This window comes from Silene latifolia, chromosome 2 (assembly GCF_048544455.1).
Source record: "Silene latifolia isolate original U9 population chromosome 2, ASM4854445v1, whole genome shotgun sequence".
In the NCBI taxonomy this organism is placed as follows: domain Eukaryota; kingdom Viridiplantae; phylum Streptophyta; class Magnoliopsida; order Caryophyllales; family Caryophyllaceae; genus Silene; species Silene latifolia.
The window spans coordinates 4271892-4293172 of record NC_133527.1 but is presented as its reverse complement, the minus strand read 5'-3'; the positions used below and the strand labels follow the sequence as shown (position 1 = coordinate 4293172).

Genomic DNA, 21281 nt, shown 5'->3' with positions numbered 1-21281 from the left:
ACTACAAAAAACGATACGATGCCCACACCCCCCTGGTCGTATCGGCCGCCGAGGTCTTCGCTTTGAGCAAGAACGAGGGCCAGAAATGGGAAAGACCCCCTAGGCCGAGGAGTGACGGTGACACGAGCCAGTACTGTGAGTACCACGGCCACACCGGACACTTAACCAACGACTGCCGACATCTGAAGAACGCCATCGAAGAACTGATCCGGAAGGGGAGCCTTGGCAAATATGTTGCCGGAGGCCAAAGATCAGATGCCGGCGGGTCAAATAGCAAGTCCGTCTTTGAACGGATAGGAGTAATCCATGTTGTCAACAGGGGCAACGGGAACGGTGGGTCCGCTCATGGGCACAAACGGCACCTGAATGAACCATATCAGGCCATCAACTTCGTGCCCAACACAGCCACCCCCGCTCCCAGCATCCCCGATATGACCATCGGACAGGAGGACTACGAGGGAGTCATCGCTCTTCATAGCGACCCACTTACAGTCCGCCTGGACATAGCCAACCACTTGGTGAAGAGGTGCCTGATTGACACAGGCGCCTACACAAACGTTATGTACAGAGAATGCTTTCTCAGCCTCGGTCTGAGGATTGAAGACTGAACCCCGCACCAACCCGTTGTACGCCTTTGTCCGGAGCCGGCCAGTAGCCCCGGGGTCGGATCAGACACGGTGAGGTTCGGCGAGGGAGGCGCAGCCAAAAATGTTATGTCTGAATTCGTGGTCATCAACGGCACGTCTGACTACGACGTTCTCATAGGTCGGATCACTTTGAGCGAAGTCGACGCTGTGATATCCATCCGGGCCCTGACATTGATATACGTCTCGGACCGGGGGGAAGCGCATAAACTCGTCTCGAAGAACGAGAAGGATCCCGGCGTATGGGAGATACACACTAACGGCCCTTCCAGGACGGATAGCTCGAAAGCCAGCATCGTTATTTTTAGCCCGAACGGAGACGTGTTTGAGCACACCTTGAAGCTTACCTCCGTGACCTCAAACAACGAATCCAAGTACGAGGCAGTAATAACCGGAGTCAAGCTAGCCAGAACCGCCGGTGCGGAGCATGTCGTGGTGAAAACAGATTCGCTTTCATTGACCAACCAGATCAAAGGAGAGTACAAGGCTCGGGACTATAGGACGACAAGGTATCTAGAGAAGGTGAGAGCCGGCGCTTCCAAATTAAAATCCTTCCAGATACAGCACACTCCCAGGTCCGAGAACGACCGAACCATCAGCATGGTCGAGGGAGCAGAGACAGAGGAGGTGGAGATTGACCCAGGCCGCACCGTGACCGTCGGTGTCAACCTGGAACCAAAATTCAGAGCCGAACTCCTGGACCTGCTAAGGAAGAATAAGGACGTCTTCGCCTACTCAGCGGCCGAGATGCCAGGCGTGAGCCGGGAGGTAATTATTCACAAACTGAACGTACTCCCCACCGCTCGCCCTGTCAAGCAAAGGATGAGGAACTCCTCAGTCGAGAAAGATGAGGCCATCAAAGCCGAGGTAGATAAACTACTCACGGCGGGCTTTATTATGCCTTGCACTTACCCTGAGTGGTTAGCCAATGTTGTGATGGTAAAGAAATCATCGGGGGCATGGAGAATGTGTGTGGACTTTACCCAACTTAACAAAGCATGCCCCAAAGATTGTTACCCTTTGCCTCGAATAGATAGCTTGATCGACGCCACGGCAGGATACACCACGCTAAGCCTGCTAGACGCCTTCTCGGGGTATCACCAGGTATTCATGGCTGAGGAAGACATGCCCAAATGCGCATTCATCACCGCTAACGGCACATACATGTACAAAATGATGCCGTTTGGTTTGAAAAACGCCGGCGCAACGTATACAAGATTGGTGGACAAAGTGTTCCAAAATAAAAAAGGGCGAAACATTGAGGCTTACGTCGACGACGCTATTGTGAAAAGCAAGTCTGACAGCGAACACCTAGCCGATTTACACGAAACATTTTGTTCACTAAGGAAGTACAAGATGAAGCTCAACCCAATGAAATGCAACTTCGGTGTCCGGGCAGGAAAATTCCTCGGTGTACTTGTCAGTGCCAGAGGCATCGATGCAAATCCAGACAAAATCCAAGCAATCCTAGACCTGCCGGAACCAAGGAATCGAAAAGAGGTTATGATGCTAACCGGGAGAATGGCGGCCCTCGCCCGTTTTATCTCTCGGTCAGCCGACAAGAGCACCCCATTTTTCAAAGTATTGAAAGGGAATAAGGACTTCAGCTGGGGGGAGGAACAGAGCACGGCTTTCAAGCAACTGAAAGCTCATCTTCAGACTCTCCCAACTCGTCTGTGCCGACATCGGGGGAGACGCTATACCTATACATAGCAGATTACCTCGGCCACGGTCGCCGCCGTGATCATCGGGAAGAAGACAAACAAGAACACCCAATCTACTTTGTCAGCCATACGCTGTTGCCCGCCGAAAGAAATTACCCACTAATTGAAAAAGCAGCCTTCGCCGTCGTCGTTGCCACAAGGAAGTTAAAACCCTACTTCGACGCACACCCCGTGACGGTCCTAACCGATCAGCCATTAGAGAAAGCTTTGGAAAAATTCGAACAATCCGGCAGGCTCATCAAATGGGCAGTGGAACTCTCTGGTTTCGGCATTCAGTACAAACCAAGGCCTTCGATAAAGGGGCAAGCACTTGCAGACTTCCTGGCCGAATGCACATATCAAGAAGAGCCAAACCCAGGCATATGGGAGGTTTACACCGACGGCTCCTCCACGACGAACAGCTCAGGAGCCGGCATCCTTATCATCAGCCCAAACGGGGACGAGTTTGAGTACGCCTTGAAATTCACCTTCTCGGCCTCGAACAACGAATCCGAATACGAGGCGGTGATAACCGGAGTCGAGCTAGCTAGGGTGCCGGAGCGAGAACACATTGTGTTGAAGACGGACTCACCGTTGGTTACTAACCAAATCGAGAGGGGAGTTTGAGGCTCGGGACGACGGAATGGTAAGGTACCTAGAGAGGGTAAAGGCCGACATAGCGAAATTGAAATCTTTCCAAATCCAATGCGTTCCCAGATCCGAGAACAACCGGACCGACGCTCTCTCCAAACTTGCCAGCTCAACCATCAAGAATGTCACCAACCGTGCTTTGGTAGATATCGGAATGCGAAGAGTATCACCGAGACCGTCGGCATGGTGGGAAACATAGAGGCCGAGACAACGTGGATGACTCCGATAATGAAATACAAACTTACGGGTGAATTGCCGAGGGCCGCAATCCCTCGGCCAAAATAAAAAGGATTGCCGCGGATACTTGGTGTTCGAAGGGGAACCGTACATGAAGATCCGTAATAAGACCACTCTTGAAGTGTGTCGGTCCACCGACGCAGAGCCGAGCATCGACAGAGATTCACGAAGGCATCTGTGGACACCACATGGGGGCAAGAACACTAGCCCACAAAGCTCTCCGCGCTGGCTACTCTCGGCCCACCATGCTTCAAGATTCAGAACAAAGACCAAGAGGTGCACGAACCGTCGATGCACGCCCGGTGATACACGCCCTCCGAGACCTACAACCGGTGCTTAGTCCCCTTCCTTTCGCACAGTGGGGGATGGACATGCTAGGGCCGTTCCCAACGGCCTCCGGAGGAAGGAAGTTCTTGATCGTCGCCGTTGATTACTTCACCAAATGGGTTGAAGTCGTAGCAGATACCAGCCGAAGACCACACGGCCGTCGAAAGGTAAACTGGGAAAATGTTATAACCCGCCGGATTACCCCAAGTTATGGTATTTGACCACGGCCGGGAGTTTTGGAGCGACCTGATAATGAACTGGTTAGAAGAGCTTGGCATCAAGTTTGCGTACTCCTCCGTCTGCCACCCACAGAGCAACGGGCAGGCAGAGGCAGCCAACAAAACAATCCTAAACGGTTTGAAGAAGACAGTCGAAGACCTCAAGGGAAGATGGGCCGATGAATCGCCGGTGTCCGTGGTCCCTTCGGACCACGGAGAAAGAAGCAACGGGGTACACCCCCTTCCACTTAGTTTACGGTTCCGAAGCAGTCCTACCGATTGAAGCGACGGTTCCAACATTCAGAACGGCTACCTTTAACCCAGTTGAAAACGAGGAAGGTCTGAAAGCTTCCTTAGACCTGGTCGAAGAAAGCCGAGATATAGCACGCCTCAACTTGGCAGTATATTAAAACCGGATGAAAAGAGCCTACAACCGAAGAGTCCACAAAAGAGACCTAAAAGTGGGAGACCTAGTCCTAAGAAAGTCGGCTGCCACCAACAAAGGAAATATTCATGGTAAGCTGACGGCCAACTGGGAGGGTCCCTACAAAGTGGTCGAAGAGATGAGGCCGGGTACATACCGGCTGACAGACATGGGAGGTGTGCCTTTGATGAGCCATTGGAACACCGATAACTTGAGGAAATACTTTGTGTAGCGGCGGAGGTGTCCAAACCCATTGTGGACACCCCAACGCACGATCATAACAAACAAATGAATCACCCAAGTTTTCCACCAAAGTGTTTGTTCCCTCCACAAAATTGCCACCAGGCGGGCACTCAAGGAGAATTGCTATCGAGCCATAACCCCGATTACCTCGGCCTCAGCCGAGAGCGACGGGGACACAATGACCGATACGCTAGAAGAATTGCTATCGAGCCATAACCCCGATTACCTCGGCCTCAGCCGAGAGCGATGGGGACACAATGACCGATACGCTAGAAGAATTGCTGTCGAGCCATAACCCCGATTACCTCGGCCTTAGCCGAGAGCGACGGGGACACAATGACCGATACGCTAGAAGAATTGCTATCGAGCCATAACCCCGATTACCTCGGCCTTAGCCGAGAGCGACGGGGACACAATGACCGATACGCTAGAAGAATTGCTATCGAGCCATAACCCCGATTACCTCGGCCTTAGCCGAGAGCGACGGGGATACAATGACCGGTACGCTAGAAGAAATGCTAAAGACGTTGCAGTTGAGATATGCATTCTAACTGCACTCAATTAATAACGCAAGATAGGTAAAGGATCGTGATCAAAGTCCCGGCCAAGCCGAGGACGGAACAGATAAAACTTTACTGAAAATAATTGCAAGGAGAGTACAGACGACGGCCGTCCCCACAAGGATAGCCTAAACTCTACCTACCAAAGCTTTACAAAAAGCAAGGAAACAAAAAAACAAAAGGTTACAGACTTAGGATTTGAAGCGCCAAAAGATGGCAGGGAGAGAAGGCTCAATAATTGGCCCCCGAACAGCTAAAGCTATCTGAGACGCCAGGTGAGTCTGGTGACGACCGCCCGTCTCCCTATGCCTGTTGCTGTCCTCCATCAGCAGCAGCCGCAGCCTCGGTGGCTGGCTCGGAAGAGGGCTCGACATTCTCGAGTGCCTTTAGCGCGTCACCCTCCTTCACCTTGGCATCATAGGCCGCCTTGGCCTCGGCTATCTGAGCCGCCTTCGCCGCCTCCGCCTTCTCTGTAGCCGCTGCCTCCGCAGCATCAGCCATCTCGTCCAAAAGCCGCTCACATTTATCCCACGGGAAAGAGCCCTCGGGGACGAGCTTTCTTATTGCCTCCCTGGTCGCCTCCTCGGCCTGGTCCCGGAATTGGGCGCACATTTTAGGGAGAAGATCATCTTGAAGCATTGCAATATCCTTCTCCTTTTGAGCGAGGGAGGCCTGCGCGTCCCTGAGCGCCTCCGCCTGATTGTGGAACATATCCTTCCACTTTTCCCCCTTGGCAACCACGACGTCATAACCGTCCTTGTACCTGTCCCGCTCCCCCATCATCTTGGCAAAGTGGCGGCGTCGCCTTCCTCAACCTTGGCCCTCTCGGCCGCTAGCAACCTCTCAATTTCCTCCACGCGCTTGGGCCGAAGAGATCCACTTAACCTTCGCGGCTTCCCCCTTGCGGCAGAGAGGTCAAGTTTAAGCTTCGCAATCGCGTGGCGCACTTGGGCCATGGTTTTCTCCCGCTCCGTGATATAGGAGCCGGCTTGTTGGGTCCACCTCGCTTGACCTCTTATACAATTTCACGCCCTCCGCCACAAGCTCGGAGGCGTAAATTTGCGGACCGAGGAGTCAACGATGACATTTCCGCCACCCGCCTTCTCAATAGCCTTCTCAGTCGCTTCCCTATTTGCCGTTCGGTGAGAGCGGCACCGCCGAAGGAGGATCTACAAAAATTTACACAGAGCATCCATGTCACCTTGCATTGACACATCGGAAAGCCGGTCATCCGGGATGTCCAAGCGAACAGCCTAAATCGAACCACAAGTTAGATCCGTACCAGTTTGAACCCTCTTCGTTCGAGGGCCGGCTGAGTCAGTCTTCTCCCCGGCAACGGTGGAAGCAAGCGGTGGCTCCTTAGCAACGGTCACCGACCCCCCAGTAATATCAATGACCTCCACAGGCTCCTGAACCACGGGGGTCGAAGAGGTAGCTGGCCCAGACGCCGCCGCCAACCTGGACGCTGCTTTCTTTGTTCTCTTCGGCACGCCACCGAGAACCCGCACTTGGGCCGCCGACAGATCCAGCGACTTCAGCTGCTTATCCATAAGCTCGTTGGGAGCCGGTCTACGATCACTTTTTTCAGCCGTAGGATGCTGCTCAACGACCTTCCCGTCCTTATCAAGGTCTAACCTCTTCAAGGTACTCTCGGACAGACCCTGGCCAAACCGGTCTGCAAGAAACCAAACAAGAATTACATGAAATAAATAAAACATAGCTCTAAAAACAGGAGCATAACAGGCAAAAATGGGCCTCACACCGACCCCACTCACCCTGGCTGAGGGCCGGTATGAGGCCGACGTGGCAGAGCGGCTCATCCTAAAGAATGATCTGAGTCGGGGGCAGCCATCCCTTCTCAAAGATCAAACAACAGATCGCCCGCTTCTCGTCCTCAGTAAGGGGGACCATCGAAGCGTCCATTTTAACTTTACCCCGGGAGGTACACTCCTTATACTCTTCCCGGTTCTCACACCGCAAGTAAACAGGGCTCTGGAAAGACCGAGGCAACGGGTAGTCCTCCGGCACTTGGACGTACACCCACCGCCGTTGCCAGTCTTTGCAAGAAGTAAGCTTGTTCACGGAGACATAGCCTGGCTCCGTCTGTACGCTGTACCAACCCACTTTACCGGAGATCGACGGCCGAAGACTATGAAGTCGGCGGAATAAATTGACTGTCGGGGTCTCCCCCCTAAAGAGACAGAGCCACACAAAGCCAACTATCGTCCTCATGGCCAGCGGATGAAGCTGGGCCACAGCGACGTTCATAGCTTTGATGATGGCCATGACGTATTTATTCAGAGGAAACCGCAGCCCATACTCCATATGCCTGAGGTACACGCCGATGTGACCCGGTGGAGGGCAACAGACCGCCTGACCCTTCTTAGGGATAACGATCTTGTACCCCTCACCGAAGAAGAAATGGCCTCCGAAAAGTGTCTCGCCGGAACAACTGGCAAACTTCTGGGACCAAGCACGGTCAAGACCAGTCGTGCAGGGCTCGCCATGATCTGGGATAGATAGCCTCCCACCATCAGAAGGAGTCCCCTCATCCTCATCAGCATCGTCACCCTCATCCTCCCGTCCCTCCAAAATTGGTGGATCGGCTACGGGAGAAGGAGACCTAGGGCCACCAAACCTTATCGGGATGGCGTCTAGTATCCCCTCCCCATCAAGACGCGATGGGGAACCATCCGGCACAGAAGTGCTAGTCCCGGCGTCAGCAGAAGACATAATAGCAATAATTATTTAACAAAATAAAAAGTGAAGAAATTTGTTTGTTTACCTCGAAGAAAAACACTCGCCGGAGTAACAACTGAAAATTAGAAGACGAAGAAGCCTTTGAAAGTTTAGAGAGGAAAAGTTTTGGAGAATGAAATTGGTGGCCAATTTCACGGGATAACTGCCCTATTTATAGGGAAAAGCCCATAAAGAAGGACCAATCAGCGAACAGCCCATGAGGCGTCAACCAATCAGCATACAGACACGTGTCGGGCATGCAATTACGGGATGTCAATCGTTGCAACAGTTGAACGTCAATCAATGCAACAGTGACCAAGCGTCTTCAACACGCCCGTTCACATCTCTCCGCCTATTCACCTTCCTCAACAAATTCCCAAGCATCTGCTCTCCACCGGCAACATGATCAACCAAGCTAAGTAGCGCCGGTCGGGGGCAATCAAAAACAACCGGCTCACTCAATCCTGGTCTCGGCCAGCGTCATTTTCTTTTCCACATCGGATGCCCTTTACACATCCATGTGGAGGGGGGATATGGTACGGCCTAAGAAAGACCAGGCCGAGGTAAAAGAAGCCGCCGCAGAAGAAGCCGATGCAGACAATTTTCCACAAGTTACTTACGCAGAATATACGCTCAAGCATACATCGGAGCCCATACCACGGCATAGACTACGCTGGGGGCAAATTGATGGGGCATATTCTGCACCGCTGACCAAGTCAACACACTGAGCAAGGTCAAAGGTATCCACAGCAAGTCAACGACTTAGGCAGCCTGGCCGATGCATCCCATCGGCCTATCAGCATGGGTCTCGGCATGGCAACCTGCCAGCCGGGGCACATATCCGCGTACTCATATCCAAGACCCCTTGGCGGTGAGTCAACAGGGCCCGCCGGCCTGCCATAGGTCCCTCAGCCGAGGGGTAGATCAGTCTTTCCACCTGCTAGCCACTTGGCCACTTGGCCACTACGTGACAAAAGGTGAAAGGTCTATAAATACTCCTCAACCTTCATTGAGGAAAGGATCCAACTAATCCACAACTAAACCTAAATACACTATTCATCTGGTAATATCTTCCCTCTCTCTCTACAATATACATTTAGCCAAGTAACACAACTTAACCCTTTGAGTTTACTGACTTGAGCGTCGGAGTGAGTACGCTTGGCACAAAGCCAAGCCCTCAGTTCGTTCACTGTTGCAGGAGAGGCCGAGAGGAACGATTAAGACCAAAGAAGAATCCAACTCAAGACATTATTCAATTAGCCACGGGTGGTAACTATACTTGCTCTGGAACTACGCCCGGAACAGTCATATTTTAACTATATAGTTAAAAGGCAGCTTAATATATTTAATTTTTTGCCATGTAGGATTATCATAATTAAATTCTATTAATTTATATTGTTAACATTAAGGCTACTTTAATAAATTTATTAAAGCTCATTATAAGGTTTAGTAATATTTATTTTTGTGTGGAAACCATAAGATCATGATTTAAATTATAAAAATAAATTAAGAATTTACTCTCATCATTTAAATCATTCAATTTCTTCATCTAACTCCTCTTTAACCATAAATATAGTAGCTAAAAGGTCTTATATAGTAAATAAAAAATCTAATAATTTGGATTATAAAGCTACTAATATCTATAAATTTATAAATATAATTAAAAGGAAAACCAAAATATCTATCATCATCATCATCAATATGTCATATTTTAACTATATATAGTTAAAGGCAGCTTAATACATTTAATCTTTTGCCATGTAGGATTATCATAATTAAATTCTATTAATTTATATTGTTAATATTAAGGCTACTTTAATAAATTTATTAAAGCTCATTATAAGGTTTAGTAAAATTTATTTTTGTGTGGAAACCATAAGATCATGATTTAAATTATAAAAATAAATTAACAATTTACTCTCATCATTTAAATCATTAAATTTGTTCATCTAACTCCTCCTTAACCATAAAGATAGTAGCTAAAAGGTCTGATATGTAGTAAATAAAAAAATCTAATAATTTGGATTATAAAGCTACTAATATCTACAAATTTATAAATATAACTAAAAGGAAAACCAAAATATCTATCATCATCAATATGTCATATTTTAATTACATATACAAGATAACTTTTTAAACGACTTTCATGCAAAGTGGAGTTTACATGAAAAAAATAAATAATAATAATAATAATAATAATAAATTATTATTATTATTATTATTATTATTATTATTATTATTATTAATGCAAATCTTTTACATACCATTTCTCATTTTCCCATATTTATGTTTATATTAAACTTCATAATAATGAAAAATGGATGCTCAAAAGTTATGAACTTGATCTTTATTTACACCTATATTAAATTTGATAATAATGAAAAAATAATATTTAATAGCCATAAAACGCATCCGCAATTGTTTATATAGTTTTTATGGAAGGCAAAAATTTTAAGCAGAAAATTTCTTATCTCTATCGTTAGTAGAATGGTATGTCTCACCGATATTATTAACTAATTTTTTTTATTTTTTTATTGGAAGTTTCATTGGGTTATGAAGTGTTCCTCACATTTTCAATTTCGAGTATGTGTTTGTTTTGTTCTCATTTAGGTGCTATCAAGATTATTTATTGTGTTAAACTCTTCCAAGGTAAATATACTTACATCTCTACGATTTGATTATCATTCCCTCTTTTTTTCATTACTTAAGGTGAAACTAACTTAATAACGATAATATTGCATAAAACAAATTCTACTATTATTGTATTACTTTTTTTTAATAGGTATGATTTATTGAAGAAAGAAGATTATATGGAGAAGTGAAATACTAAGATTGCTTAAACAACTATATTTTACATACTAACTAAAGATTGGTGACATCAACGTGGAACCGTGGATGATTAATAATTTTTTGAGCATTTATTATATATATTTTGAAATATCACAAAAAGGTGGAAAATTTGAGGGGATGACATAACATTTTTTGTATAATATTGTTTAATAGGTGAAGTATTCGGCAATAATGATCCAATTGTTGTTCAAGTTGTTGCTGCTTTAAAATTTTTAGTTCCGCAATTTATTATTGTATTAGCTTCAATTTTGTGGGGGTATGAAATGTTAGTTTTGTCATAACATTTTTAATTTTGTGTTTTATGTTATTTTCAGAATTGTTGATGAAATTTTGATATCTAATTTGTGAGGATGCTCTATTTTTGGGGATCTTTGTTTGATAATATAGTTTTGTTTAATTTGATTATATGAATACTTATATTATTAATTCATTTTAGGTTGCATTAAGTTAATGTATGAAATTTTAATTTCTGATAAACTGTTGTATAAAAGACTAATTGAATTTATACAACCCTTAAAACATGAAAACCGTAAATTGAATTGATCGTAGTATGTTATTGTATTAAATCACTAAAGTAGAACAACCCGTGAATTTCACGGGTCACAAAACTAGTTATATGTCCATAGCCCAATCAATCTTATTTCAACCACTTATTTTATTTATAAGCGAGTCATTTTAGGCGCATTAATCTAAACTAGACTCATAAAACTGACCCGACTACACAGAAACCTAAATTAACCCGAACTTATTCAACCCGACCCGACTTCAATTCTTACCCGAACAAACCCAAATTGACTAAACCCGAATTGACTAAACCCATTCACAAGGTCTAAATTCTAAACTGAAGAATTATATGTCTGATTTTTCCTCTAAAAACTCATTTCGCATTTCAATTTGTTAGAATATAAAACGAATCAAGGAACTTCAACCATCAGCTTAAGCTTTTGGTTGAGATGGTTCCTTGACACAATTCCTCCATACATGCAAATGAAGCTTCAAGATCTCCAGATTCCCTATTTAATCGTGAAATCAATGAGGTAAGAATTTTATCTTATAAAAGTGTCAAGCATTAGAATTTGCTTAATTAGTAGGATCATTACTCATTAGTAGTTGTCCACAGTTTAATCGGAATAAGTTAATTCAAATTTGGATCATTTATGGAAATTTTATATAATTATGCTCACTCCGTTCCGATTATTTGTTTATCTATCTATTTTATTTTTCGGTGGTTCATTCATTTGTTTACGTTAATTTTGAGTGTTTTTGATTGGTAATTTGATCTTGCACCTGCAATTTGATAGTCCCTCGGTTTTTGTTTGTTAATTTTGAGTGTTTTTCGATTGGCTATTTCACGGTCTTTGTGCTAAAAGTAAAGATAAACAAATAATGGGGAGATTTGAGATTATGAAACATTGATACTGCCTCCGTCTCAATTATTTGTTTACCATTAATACCCCGTGATATATAAAAGCGTAAAAACATGGTTAAAGTGTCGTATCAGAGATTGTAAAGTCAAACGGGAAGAACATGTAACTCGGCTCATTGCTCAAGAGCATTATTTTTTTAACTAATCAAATTTGGGAAGCATTTTGAATTCATATACACCAAAGTAGTGGTCAGTGATCAGATCTGAAAGTGAATTCTATACTCTGTGTACTGACATTTTCCGTACTACAAAGCCGACCATTTTTACTAGAAGAACGAACCCCCCATGTGCCAATTGGCAAAACAAGAGCATTATTTTGAGTTACCAAATTAATTATCGTTTTGATATTAATTATCGCCAATTGGTAGACGACTTTTTTTCTGCTTTTAAGGTTCCTTACTAGTTACTACTCTTACATCTTGAAGCTGTTTTTCCAAAATTTGAGTGACATCACTACTAAATAATCATCTCTTTTAATGGCGGAAGCACTAGCAATAGCGGTAGGAAAAGGCCTGGCAATCGATAGGGCGAAGGCGCTAGCTCATTTGATAATAGGTCGAGCTTCGGAGGAGGTGCAGCTAGCATTAGGCTACCGAGACCAACTCAATAAGCTTCGACGTAAGTTTTAGTACGTTGAAGCTTTCTTGGAGGACTTAGGCCGGTCCAACGACCAGGCCCAACAGATCAGGTTGCTGGACACATGGCTCAAGCGTTTCCAAGATGTCGCTTATTTTACAGATGACCTCATGGACGAGTATGCCTATGAGGTTATCCTACAAAAAGTCTGTTTCAGTTCGCGTAGTACTAACAAGTTCCGTCACTGTTTTGTGTGTACCTCTTTGTTTTTCCGTTTTCGGATGTCGTTCAAGGTTAGGAACATCCTTTCCTTGTTCGATGAGCTAGATGCCGAGGCCAAGGGTATTGGTCTTAATCAGGTGAGTGACAGACAGAGAACTAATGAGGTTTGTCGTTAGCAATATTTTCACTACTTTGAGTTGTTTTTGATATAATCTTCTTAGGGGTTGCCTAAGCGGCGTTTCTACGATTGAGTTCACTGGGTGTAAGTAGAAATAAAGGAAATTTTGCGTTTTAACTCAAATTCGGTTGTTAGGAATTCCAAATTCTCCATTACCATAATGTCACGTGCATGATTGTTAATTTTCCGTACCCCCATTGTCGAATTTCTAGAATATTTTTGGGAACTATACTTTCATTACAAATTTCTCTTATAGTATTCAATTTATTTTTCACTAACCTTGATTTCTGGCTGGGTTAGGTGGAGATTGCGCGAGATGCTGTACGAGAAACTTAACAATGGTAAGGAGGTCCTATACTTTGAATTTATTTTTGTGATTCATTCAATTCAGGTTTGGCTTAGTTCTGTTCATGTTGCCTTTCGGTGTAGGTTAAGTAATTTCAGTTTTAAAGAATAGTCTATTACTCTATTATTGTTGTTTCAAATCTAACCTTTAAGTGGAAGGAAGCTTTCAGATTCAGAGCGAGTATAAATAACGACGATTTGGCATTATATTTGCAGGAGATGATCGGTATGGAAATGGTAGGAGCTGGAATCAAGTTCGGGAGCACGTCTCAGGTGGGTTTGTAGGAAGGAAGGATGATGAAAGAAAGCTGCTTGAAATGTTATGTGATTCTTTCAATGAAGATAGTTCTTTGCCCATTGTCAGCATCGTCGGAATGGGAGGTACCCACCCACCTGTATTAAACGATTCATAAATGCAACTTGTGCTTTTTTCTTAAATAACACGACAAATTCACGGTAGCATACTCATCTCTGTCGCATTTTTTTATCAGAATTGTTTTTTCATATACGAAGTTTACTCCGTAGTCCACATTTCACTGTCCTTCCCTAATAAAAAAAGAGAAACAAAATTGTTCGTATTTTGTCCATCTCAAGCTAACCAAATTGCGTAAAGAAATTTCAATTATGGATCTAAATTTGAATTAAACAAGTAATTGTTCCGTCTTATTAGATTACAATAATTTGTGTTTCAGATTGAATTAATTGTATTTTTCTTTCTAATTAGGGATATATTTATCAATTAGTTTTTTTTTGTTCAGTTAGGGCAGTGGGAGGGAGGGGGCGTAGTGGGGGAAACGGTTGCAGGGGTGGAGGATGTGATATGGCGAGTTAGCTTGTGGCAGGGGATGTGCTTGAAGAGGGAGGGGGGGGGGGGAGGGGATTGCAGGGGAGGGAGGCTCGAGGCGTGGAAGGTGGCTGACCTTATGTAGAATTGGTTGTAAGAAATGGATCAATATAGTAAAATTGGCGATGCAAAATTTTCAGTAGATATGACTCTAGTCGTCAACACATTGCATATATTACATGTACTAGTTGATACTCCCTCCATTCAACTCCACTTTGCATGTTTCTCTTTTGCACACTATTCACAAGCAGACATTCAACTTCAATTTTCTCTCGATACATAAGTTAAAATATATTCATGTGGGATCTTATTTGATTCCTCTTTAAGAGTACATTAAAATTATCTATCTTTTATAATTTTTGCAAATACATAGCTAAAGATATTTACCGCGTAAAAGTTGCGTTGGCAAACGTGATAAAGCAAACATGTAAAGTGGAGTTGAATGGAGGGAGTATGTTGTTGCTTGCTCCCTGCATTTCCTAATCCTTCACTCTCCAGGTCTTGGGAAGACGGCATTAGCAAGACGTGTATATGATCACCAGAATATCAATACACATTTCGGGGATAGTAAAGTTTGGATATGTGTCTCCGAAAATTTCAACATCATAAGGATCCTCAATGAAATGGCGGAAGCAGTCACGTCAAACAAACAGGACTTGTCCAACAAAGACGGAATTATAAGAAAACTTGAGGCGGAGTTGAAGGGCAGGAAGTTCTTGCTTGTCCTAGATGATGTTTGGAACGAAGATCAGATGTTATGGGATTCTTTGCGAGAGTCACTAAAGAGGATTGGGGGACTTCCCGGAAGCGTGATCTTGATCACAACTCGTAGCAAGAAAGTTGCAGACACTGCAAGAGCTCTATACAATCACGACCTTGCAGGATTATCTGAAGACGATAGCTGGGATCTAATGCAGCAAAATGTTGGTATACACGATGATTCTTGTCTAGAAGAGATTGGTAGAAGAATCGCTAACAAGTGTAAGGGTGCTCCTTTGGCTATAAATGTTATCGGATGCTTACTAATGTCGAAGGAGAATTCCCTACGCGAATGGGAAGCAATAGAAACGAGTGAGCTGTGGGAACTACCACAAGGCAGAAACCATATCCTCCCATCCCTATTGTTGAGTTTCAACCATCTACAGTCTCGATCTTTAAAGCAGTGCTTCGCGTTTTGTGCAATTTTTCCCAAAGGCCGGGTAATGGAGAAAGAAGTATTGATTGCAGTTTGGATGGCTCAGGGATTCCTTCACGTCTCGTCATCTGAAACAAGAAATTTGATTGAGGAAGACATTGGTGGGAAATTTTGTAGTATTCTGCTTAATAATTTGTTCTTACAGGAAGATGAGGCAAATGAGGATGGGGTTTTGAGGTACAAAATGCATGATTTAGTCCATGATCTTGCTATCTATGTTTCTAAGGATCTCCTGTTGATCAGGGAGGCAGAGGACCAACAAAAAGACGGTGATTATAGGCATCTGGTATTCACATCTAAAGATGACGAAATGGTATCTGAGTTTTCTGAACCAAAGATACTGAGAAAGCTTCGGACAATTTCATTTGAAGGTGTCCATTCATGGAATTGGTGGGTTGATGCTCAGTACCTGCGCACACTGGTGCTCAGGAGTACTAAGCTATCAGAGGTGCCACCTGCCATTGGGTTGCTGCAACACCTGAGATTTCTGGACCTGTCATATAATCCGATCAGAATACTACCAGACATGATCTGTAAACTCTACCACCTACAAACGCTCGGCCTCCTCGACTGCAAAAAGTTGACTAATCTGCCCCCGATGTTAAATAGGCTTGTTAACTTAAGACACATCCTAACGACTACTCCCTTGTACGCATCGAGTGGATTCGCAGAGTTGAAGAACCTGCAGACTTTACCTCATCTTGCTTTAAAAAATGATCAAGGATGGACAATTGACTAGCTTGGAGCTTTACCCCAACTTAGGGGTGAGATATGCATTCATGGACTCGAGCATGTGAAAAACGGGGAACAGGCAAGCAAAGCTGCACTTCGTAGACACGGCAAGGTCATGAAAATGATTTTGACTTGGGCCAAAGATAGAAACGAAACCAGTGAAGGTTATACTGATGAAGATGTTCTGGACGGGCTTGAACCTCACCCCGCAATGTCTTCCCTGGAATTAAAGAACTTCTACGGGAAAGTGTTCCCTTCATGGATAATGAAAATGGCTGTCGAAACTCAGGAAGATATCACAGGTCGTTTGAGACCACTAAGCAATTTGACAATGCTTAAACTACTGAACTGCAGCAATTGCCAAACCCTTCCCATACTTGGCCACTTGCCTTTCCTGAGTACTCTGATAATGAGTGGGCTCGATGTAGAACTCATCGGAAGCGAATTCTATGGAAATTCTGCAGGGAAAGTATTTCAATATCTGAGGAAACTTGTAATTTCTAGCTTTCCTAGGCTAATGACATGGATGGTGCCTACCGTAGATGTGACGGTCGTGTTTCCTTGCCTTGAATGTCTGCAAGTTGACGATTGTCCCGTTCTAAAAACTGTTCCAGCCCTACACTGTGAATCATTGACAGATCTGATGCTTGAGAAACTTAATAGCATCGAGTCCTTGGATATCATTAAAGCTTGCAATGGACTTACCTCACTCCGCATACTTGAAATGTCTTTACTAACACACCTGCCTGATGAGCTGGCAAATTGTAGGAACCTTCAAAAATTGGATATATGGAATCTCAAACAGCTCATGTCTTTACCCAGCTTGAAATCCATGGAATGTCTTGAGACTTTGACAATCAATTGTCCGGCACTGATTTCTCTTCCAGATGATTTTTTCCATGGGCTCTCTTCCCTGCGCGCTCTTTACATCTGCTTTTGTAAAGTTTTGAGAAGACTCCCATCAAGCTTTAAAGAACTTACATCTTTGCAGAAGATATGGATCGGTAACTCTGGTTTAGAGGATGTTCTACCAGCCAATTTAAGCATGTTTAGAGAGCTTTGTTATTTGTGTATCTCCAGTTATTCAGCAGTGTCTCTGAGGTCCATGCTTAAGGTAGTTGAACAGCTTCCGAATATTAGGGTAATAGGAATTGAAGGGTTTCAAGATGAGCAGCAGCTAGGAGAGTACTTCTCCGACATGTCTCCCTTTCTCCTTCTCCAATCCCTCTGTGAACTAATATTGGTGGGTCGTCCACAGATCAGGTCACTTCCTGAACAACTTGGACTACTCACTAGGATTACAAACCTGGGTATAAGGCTGTTTGAGGACTTGGAAGAAATTTCAGTGTGGCTATGCAACCTCTCGTCTCTTGAGTCATTGGAGCTCATCCTTTGTCGTTCTTTGAATTGTCTCCCATCAAAAGAGGCTATGATGCATCTCACCCGACTACGTCGCCTACTGATTTCTGAGTGCCCACTGTTGAAGGAAAGCTATGTCAATAAGGGCCCTGAATGGCACAAGGTTGAACATCTGAACTACATTGAGGTCGATGGCGAAAATTTTTTCTGAACTCTTCTATGGTAAACACTAAACACCTTCTCTTTATTCACTACCAATCCTTTCAAACAGGGGCTTGTTATAGCAGCTCTCAAACCCAGTTTCATAATGGCTAACTTGGGAACATTCTTTTTGTGTGCTGCCAACACTAGGATAATGTTGCGTACATCTAACCCTCTAAAACCGCCATAGGCGGGACTCGAAAGATATTTGGGCAGTAGGTTCTTATGGGTTTGTTGTCTAATCTTAAAAAAATGATGCTTTTGATATTTTCAGGGGAAACTTCTACCAAAAAATTGAGATATTATGCGCATGCTTAGTTTCAAGATGTTGTTCATGGTTGAAATTGAAGCTTTCTTATTTATCATGTCGAACTGTCAATCTCTTTTAGACTTATTTTTATTGGCCATTCCAGCTAGATTTCTCTACAGCAGTACTTACAATCGTCGTACTGTTTTGGCTGCTGCAATTTCTGAACCCTTTTACGGTAAACACTAAACACCACCTCTTTATTCACTGCCAATCCTTTCAACCGGGGGAATGTTAATGCAATTCCCAAACCCGATTTCTGTATAGGTAACCTGGAAATATTCTTTTTGGGTGTTGCAACACTAGGATAACGCTGCGTATATCTGACCCCCTTAAACCGGCATAGGAGGTAGAGCAGTACTCGGAAGATATTTAAGCACTAGGTTCTTATGGGTTTGTTGTTGTCTAATCTTAAAAATTTTGATGCTTTGAGTTTGTCTTATAATTAGGGTTTTGGGTTATTTGGTTTGAAGTAATGTTTGTCTTCAGGGGAAACTTCTACCAAAAAATGGGATATTATGCATATGCTTAGTTGTAGGATGTTGTTCATGCTTGAAATTGAGGCTTTCTTATTAGTATCATGTCGAACTATCAATCACAGGCCCATGATGTTTCCAGTAAAAAATGCGAATGTGTCTCTTCCTTTTAGATCTATTTTTATTGGCATTTCGAGTAGATGTCCTTACGGCAGTACTTGTAAATTTATAATCGCCGCTGTTAAGGCTGCTGCAGTTTCTACCGGTTTTAACTGCTTTTTATTCATTGTTGTCATTACTAATGTTAAAAAGTCTGGTGCTTTTGAGTTGTTCAATTGAATGGTTATTATGTGGATAGTTTATCATGTTTAACATTTGCAGATGGCGAATTATGATTTTTTATAACAAAAAAAATAAAAGGTTCAAAAATCTCTCTATATTTGATGCTTTTACTAGGAGACTTGATGCTTAATTCTGTTCTGAGAATGCTACTTGGCCTGTAACTGAAACATTATTTTCTTGGAAACTGCTGTAAGTTACTTTGCCATCTATTACTATTCCGAAAAACTGTCGAACCATAGGAACCGTGACATTGAAAGTGAACTGGTAAAGCGTAATGTAGTTTCCGTTCACTTGTAATTCAAGTACCTATCTATGAATTACAATTATTACTCGAGTAGTTGTAGTTTCTCAATCAATGGTGTGGTTGTATGTGCCTCTACCATTCTGAATATTGCTGATCAGTGAATAGATATCATTACTATTTACTACACATCAGTCTGTCTCATATACGAGCGTTTGAATTGCCTTATATATATATATATTAAGACCTTCTTATATAAAACTAACTGAATATTGAATGATCTCTGAACTCTGAAGTGTGCAGGGCTTCTCTGCAGACCATCAAGCCCTGATTGCGGTCATTTCCCTGTAAACTCGGTAGATATCTGGCTATCGGCTCAGTATGCGATTGTGGTTGGTAATTTGATCTAGCTTTGGTATCATGGTGATGTTTGAAATTATGCTTATGACGGATTCTGGCACACCTCAACCCCTTTCTAGTCGGTTGAATCATAAGTGGCTTCTTGATATAGGATGTTATCTCATCATCTTTACTACTTGGGTGAAGCTCATGCAGTTGCAACCAACAACATTGCTATCTCATCATCTTTACAGCTTTGGCATCGTAGTTTGGGACATCGATCCGTCGATAAAGTAGTAAATTCTAGTCGCCAGTGAATAACATTGCGATGTTTGACAGTACATTGTGATTTTGGAGCCTTTATGATACACACTCTTCATGTGGTGCTTGATACTTTTAACAATTTTTATTTATTGATTTTTTCCTAGTGGAATGTATATATATACACACGTTAACTTTAAATGGGTCATTATTCCCCCGCCCTAAACCCGACCAAACTATGTGAACACTTCCATTGTCTCGAACCTAAAACAAACCCGTTCATATGTTCTAATCAGTCTTATTTAACTCGTTTTAAGCAAATCATTTTCAGCCCACTAACCTTTTAACATAACTAATTTGTAAATCTAGCAAAGGTAAGGCGGAAATTTCAACTTGACCTGTAACTCAAATTGATATAAAACAATTTGTTGCAAATTAACCATTATCTCTAAATAACGTGATAATAACCAACGGAGGACCTGTAACTCAAATTAATCGAAAACAATACGGAGTATGTTGCAAATTTACCATTACCTCTAAATAACATGGTAATAACCAACCTGAATCCAAAACGACCTGACCAGGCCTGACTTCTTGCAAACTCGTGCTGGTGCTACGATCTAAACACAAGAGACGAGCCGGTTCAGACCCTAAGGGTGTGTTTGGATAGCGAAAGTGGAGGGAAAGGGAGGGGAGGGGGAAGAAGGTAAGGGAAAGGGAGAGAAGGGAAGGGGAGGGGGAATGGAGTGTGGTTTGGATACAATTTCCCTCCAAATCTTGCCTATTGTGGAGAGATTTTGATTAGGCTTGAAGGAGGGAAATTGGATCCCTCCAAATCGCTCCACCTCCATCTCCCTCCACCCTCATTTGACATTTGCTATGCAAATAAGGGATTTTAAATCCCTAATCTCCCTCCTTTCATTTCTCTTCAAATCACTCAATCCAAACAGACCCTAAGTTTCTAGCCCCGACCTGTGGGCTGTGGCCAGATCTAAACACAATTGACCCATTAGCCTCAAATTACCCGAAAACTTTCATTTCAATTACCGACCGCGATGGTGCTACGATTTCCTCCTTTCTCTCCAATACATTCAAATGAAGCTTCGACATCTCCAGAATCCCCAATTAAGCGTGAAATCAATCAAGTAAGAATCTTATCTTATAAAGGTGTCAAGCTTGAGAATTTTGCTCCGTCTTATGATACTATCTATTCTGTTTGTAGGTGTTTTATTCATTTGTTTACGTTTTCATATAAGTTGATTCTAATTTGGATTATTTCGGAAATTTCATATAATTATGCTCCATTTGTTCTGATAATTTGTTTATCTATTCTATTTTTAGTTGTTTTATTCATTTGTTTACGTTTCATTATAAGTGGCTTTGATAGCGTATTTGACCTGAAACTCGATACACTTGTCATCAGTGGTCCCTCCCCCACTCCCCGACCTTTGTGTCAAAAATAAAGATAAACAAATGACTAAGTAAGAGACTTGAGATTAGAAATACTATGTAGATCATATTAGCTTCATTCTACTTTTATTGTTCACCTTTTGGTTTAGGATGATTTAAGAGAAATGGGACAATTATTTTGGAATAAGTTCCGGAGTACGAAGATATTTAGAAGTTTATGAAACATTGAGG

The 21281-nt window shown here is 43.0% G+C and overlaps 2 protein-coding genes across 2 annotated transcripts; both read left to right on the top strand.

The window, feature by feature from the left end:
* Positions 1–12498: 12498 nt before the first annotated feature.
* LOC141627653 (putative disease resistance protein RGA1) lies at positions 12499–17701 on the top strand. Its single transcript, XM_074440886.1, has 5 exons — positions 12499–12640; positions 12761–12957; positions 13255–13339; positions 13560–13724; positions 14686–17701. Exons 1-5 carry the CDS (start codon positions 12499–12501, stop codon positions 16119–16121), a joined length of 2025 nt encoding a protein of 674 aa, XP_074296987.1. The 3' UTR covers positions 16122–17701.
* Positions 16236–17684, top strand: LOC141627644 (protein SUPPRESSOR OF npr1-1, CONSTITUTIVE 1-like). Its single transcript, XM_074440878.1, has one exon. It carries the CDS (start codon positions 16236–16238, stop codon positions 17682–17684), a length of 1449 nt encoding a protein of 482 aa, XP_074296979.1.
* Positions 17702–21281: the final 3580 nt, after the last annotated feature.

Coding starts and splice junctions, on each gene's coding strand:
- LOC141627653 (XM_074440886.1), top strand. CDS start 12,499: ATGGCGGAAGCACTAGCAATAGCGGTAGGAAAAGGCCTGGCAATCGAT. Junction 13,340..13,559: donor GTACGAGAAACTTAACAATG/GTAAGGAGGTCC, acceptor TTATATTTGCAG/GAGATGATCGGTATGGAAAT. Junction 13,725..14,685: donor CAGCATCGTCGGAATGGGAG/GTACCCACCCAC, acceptor TTCACTCTCCAG/GTCTTGGGAAGACGGCATTA.
- LOC141627644 (XM_074440878.1), top strand. CDS start 16,236: ATGATTTTGACTTGGGCCAAAGATAGAAACGAAACCAGTGAAGGTTAT.